This window comes from Lactuca serriola, chromosome 4 (genome assembly GCF_051521515.1).
Source record: "Lactuca serriola cultivar US96UC23 chromosome 4, Lser_US96UC23_V15, whole genome shotgun sequence".
Taxonomy (NCBI): Eukaryota; Viridiplantae; Streptophyta; class Magnoliopsida; order Asterales; family Asteraceae; genus Lactuca; species Lactuca serriola.
The window spans coordinates 85,085,748-85,089,709 of record NC_136411.1 but is presented as its reverse complement, the minus strand read 5'-3'; the positions used below and the strand labels follow the sequence as shown (position 1 = coordinate 85,089,709).

Sequence of the window (3,962 nt, the reverse complement as noted above, 5' to 3'; positions counted from 1 at the left end):
AATATGATATTATAAAATCACATGTGATTATGTATATAAAAACATATGATATTATAAAATCACATGTGATTAAGATCTTTTATTAACAGTTTATACTTATTATAGAAACAAATTATTGAAACAAATCACATGTGATTATACTAATAAAATTTTTAGAATCACATATAATTATAAATAGACAACCAAAAAATTGAACAAGGAAAAACATATGATATTATAAATCACATGTGATTAAGATCTTTTATTAACAGTTTATACTTATTATATAAACAAATTATTGAAACAAATCACATGTGATTATACTAGTAAAAATTTTAGTATCACATATAATTATAAATAGACAACCAAAAAATTGAATGAGGAAAAATAAATTTAATCACAAATGATTATCATCCGTTATGAACATTATTTACTTAAAATTTTGAAAACTAAGAAAAAGTCTATTCATCAATTCTGAGCATTAAATATACTTTAACAACTACTCCTGCTGTGTGGTTCTCTTTTACCACATAGTGAGCATTTTCTGGTCTTCATTTGAGCATTCATAACTGCTTTTTCAACTTCACCAATAAGCCTCTTCTTTCGTGATCCTTTATTATGTTGAACTTCTGGAACAAAAATCTCGACTTCTTCTAGAATAGTAACATCATAAAGTTTTTCAAGGATATCCGAATTTGTAATAGGCTTTTCACTTGAACAATTACTCTTCACCTCATTCAACAAAAATTCTGTTTTTTTAGCCAAACATGCTAACTTCTGCTTATCATGTCTCACAATGTCTAAAGCAGTTTCAACATTCAAAAATACTTCATTAACCAGTTTGGTAACTTCTTCATCCTCTTCATCAAAACGATCTATCAACAACTGATACTTCACAGATATTACATCCTTTGTCCATCACATAAGAATATATTGTTCTGGTATTTCATTAAAATTTTTGTCCATCAATACTCTAAAAGCATGTCTACAGACAATACCAAACTGATTAAAATGTCCATAGGTGCAACTCACCTCTTTTTCATCATATTTTAGTTCCACCTGTAACAATGAAAAATCAAATATGATTATACAAATAAAAATCATAGTCTTGTTTAATCACATGTGATTAAAATGTTTTATATACACAAAATATATCAATCACATATGATTACACACATGAAAACAATATACACACCAGCGACATATGCGCATTATCATTATAATCACATTTGATTGATCAGAACATTATCATATATAAAAAAATATAAATGATATAAATAAAAAAAATAAAACACCTTATATGTTGCTTTTACTTCGTGTTTTTGGTTCTTGTGAATAACTTAAAAAATTTTCCATCCATCTCCCTCCCGTAAATCTTTAACCTCACAAAACCAACCTCCTTTATAAATCTCCTTTTGAACTTAAAAAAAAACCTTGCTAGTATACACCTTTGCTGCATGTTGTTCTATCATATGTGGTGACCTCCAAGAATACTTTGGTCCATTGGTCTTATGATCAAGTTCACGTTGTGTATAACATTGTTTTTTAATGGCAGCGTCATAATTCATCATGAAATTTAGAAAGAAACTTTCAGTTTCTGAATATGTATTGAAAAATGAATTGATACTCTCAGACCTTGATGTTGTCTTCATCAACTCACACCTTGCAAAATCATTGAAATATGCAGGTACCCATGCTTTCTTATTTTCATAAATATCTTTAAACCATTTGTCATCTTCAAGATTAGATTCTTTCATCAAAAGTTCACAACTCCTCTCGAAAATAGGACGCTCGATATACATGTGCCAAACAAGTTTATTGAACCTTTTCTTGAAATTCGTGCTTTAAAGAAATTCCATAGATAGCTGTAATAATCACATGTGATTCAAATATTATAAATTAATATTAAAATATAAAGGTAAAAATCACATGACATAACTTTAAATCCTTTAATCATATGTGATTATAAATGTATATGATTTGGAATAATCATGTGTGTTTATACTCATAATCATTTATGATAGAATAAACATATGACTTAGACAATCACATCTGATTACAATATTGAAACAAAATCACATATTATTTAAATATGTAAACATTAGAAAACAAATCACATATGATTCAAATTTGTTCAAATTGAAAAATCATATGTGATTTAAAAATCTATGCAATGTAAAATCACATGTGATTTAAAAAAATGTACCTTTTTTGGTAGTTTCTTCATGATAAGCCACATGCACAGTCTATGCTTGGATTGAGAAAAAACAGACTCAACTACTTGCTTTAATGTTGTATCTTGATCAGTTAAAACAAGTAATGGTTGTTTATCTGAATGAGCCTTCATAAACTGCTCAAGAAGCCATTTATACGAATCCACATCCTTCATGCTTAACAACCCAACTCCAATAGTAATATATGATTTGTGATGATCAATGACAGTGAATGGAAGAAACACCAATGGATACCTATTTCATGTAATAATCAAAATAAGATTAAACATATTCATAACATAAAAATAAATAACATAAGAATACTTGATAATAAATGATAAATCACATATGATTATAATCAAAATCACATTACAAATACTTGATGAAAAATTATTCAATCACATATGATTACAATCATCATCACATCAGTATACTTCAGAGTACTTATTAAACATTGATAAATCATATGTGATTTGAAAATAACTACATCAGACTACTTGTAAAGCATTAATTAATCATCAATCTCATATGATTATATATGATCAATCAGATATGATTATAATCATAATCAAAATACAATACATGTTCAGCATTAGTCAATCATATATGATTACAATATGTGACAACCCAAAACTTTTATCTTGTATGGTTAGTCATCAATATCAATGTTTAATGTGATTCCGTTATCTTTTAACGCCATTCAAGGGTTCGTTTAAGTGTTCTAAGCGAAAGTACAGCCAAGGATGAGTCATAAGAAGGATAAGAAATGTGAAGCGTCACAAAAACCGGGCCAAACAAACCAAAGAAGGTGTGTGCGGTCGTACACCCGAGTGTGCGGCCAGCCAGCCGCACACCCAGCCTCACACCCGACCCTATATATAGGGAAGGACCCCCTTCATTCATTCTTTTCTCACTTGGCTGCACTCTACCTCTCACTCTACTTTCTCTCTCTAAAGATCTCATCCAAGAACACTCTAAGGACCTCAAAAACGTGAAAACTCCATCATCTGGCTTATTATTCAGGTAAAACATCCAAATCTAAGCTTGAAACTCTCCATGTTCTTCGGATTCTTCATCCTTTGAAGGAGTGCGGCCGAACACCTTCATAAGGTGGCCGCACACACACTAAACTCTCCAAAGTGAAGACTATTGGCCTTCATTTATTAATAGGACTTGGTATTAGCATAAGATCACCTCCAAAACACCTAAAAATCAACATTTCGGACACAAACGAGGAGTGTACGGCCACACACTCCTGTGTACGGCCGCACACACCCTTTGTACAACCGCACACTCCTGTGTGCAATCGCACACTCATGTTTGGCCGCACACCCTGGCTGCACACACATAAAAGGCAAGTTTTGGTGGCCCCACACTCAAATCTAAAGCATTACACTCATTTGGGAACTTCAATAGGTGTTTGTAACACCAAATTCTAAGTGTTTTCTGATGGGTTTTGAGCATTCTAACAATCCTAAGTGTACATGCAACCCTAAATACCATGGATCTATGTTTTCTCTATTATACATACAAATATGAACATCCAAGGTATTATCCTAATCTAGCATACAAAACAATGAATATAACAAGATAGAATACATACCTCTTTGATGTAGAATGTCTTCATGAAGCTTGAGTGCCTAGTGCCTCAAGTGTGACACCTCAAATGGTTCACACAACACCAAATACACATGGAATGACATGAAAGAAATTGGAACACTTCATAAAATCGGCTAGCCCTTTCTATATCTCATAGTGGCCGATTTTTCT

At 31.2% G+C, this 3,962-nt stretch overlaps 1 protein-coding gene across 1 annotated transcript; it reads right to left on the bottom strand.

Moving 5' to 3' along the window:
* Nucleotides 1-471: 471 nt before the first annotated feature.
* On the bottom strand, nt 472-1,781 carry LOC145098578 (uncharacterized). The gene is made up of 3 exons (XM_079036205.1): nt 1,413-1,781; nt 1,012-1,038; nt 472-888 (listed from the first exon to the last, which is right to left on the bottom strand). Exons 1-3 carry the CDS (start codon nt 1,779-1,781, stop codon nt 472-474), a joined length of 813 nt encoding a protein of 270 aa, XP_078892331.1.
* Nucleotides 1,782-3,962: the final 2,181 nt, after the last annotated feature.

Excerpts from the sequence above, each read along its gene's own strand:
- LOC145098578 (XM_079036205.1), bottom strand. The coding sequence starts at position 1,781 with ATGTATATCGAGCGTCCTATTTTCGAGAGGAGTTGTGAACTTTTGATG. Across the intron at positions 1,039-1,412 it reads CAAAGGTGTATACTAGCAAG|GTGGAACTAAAATATGATGA; the intron begins GTTTTTTTTTAA and ends TCATTGTTACAG. Across the intron at positions 889-1,011 it reads TAAAATATGATGAAAAAGAG|GATGTAATATCTGTGAAGTA; the intron begins GTGAGTTGCACC and ends TGATGGACAAAG.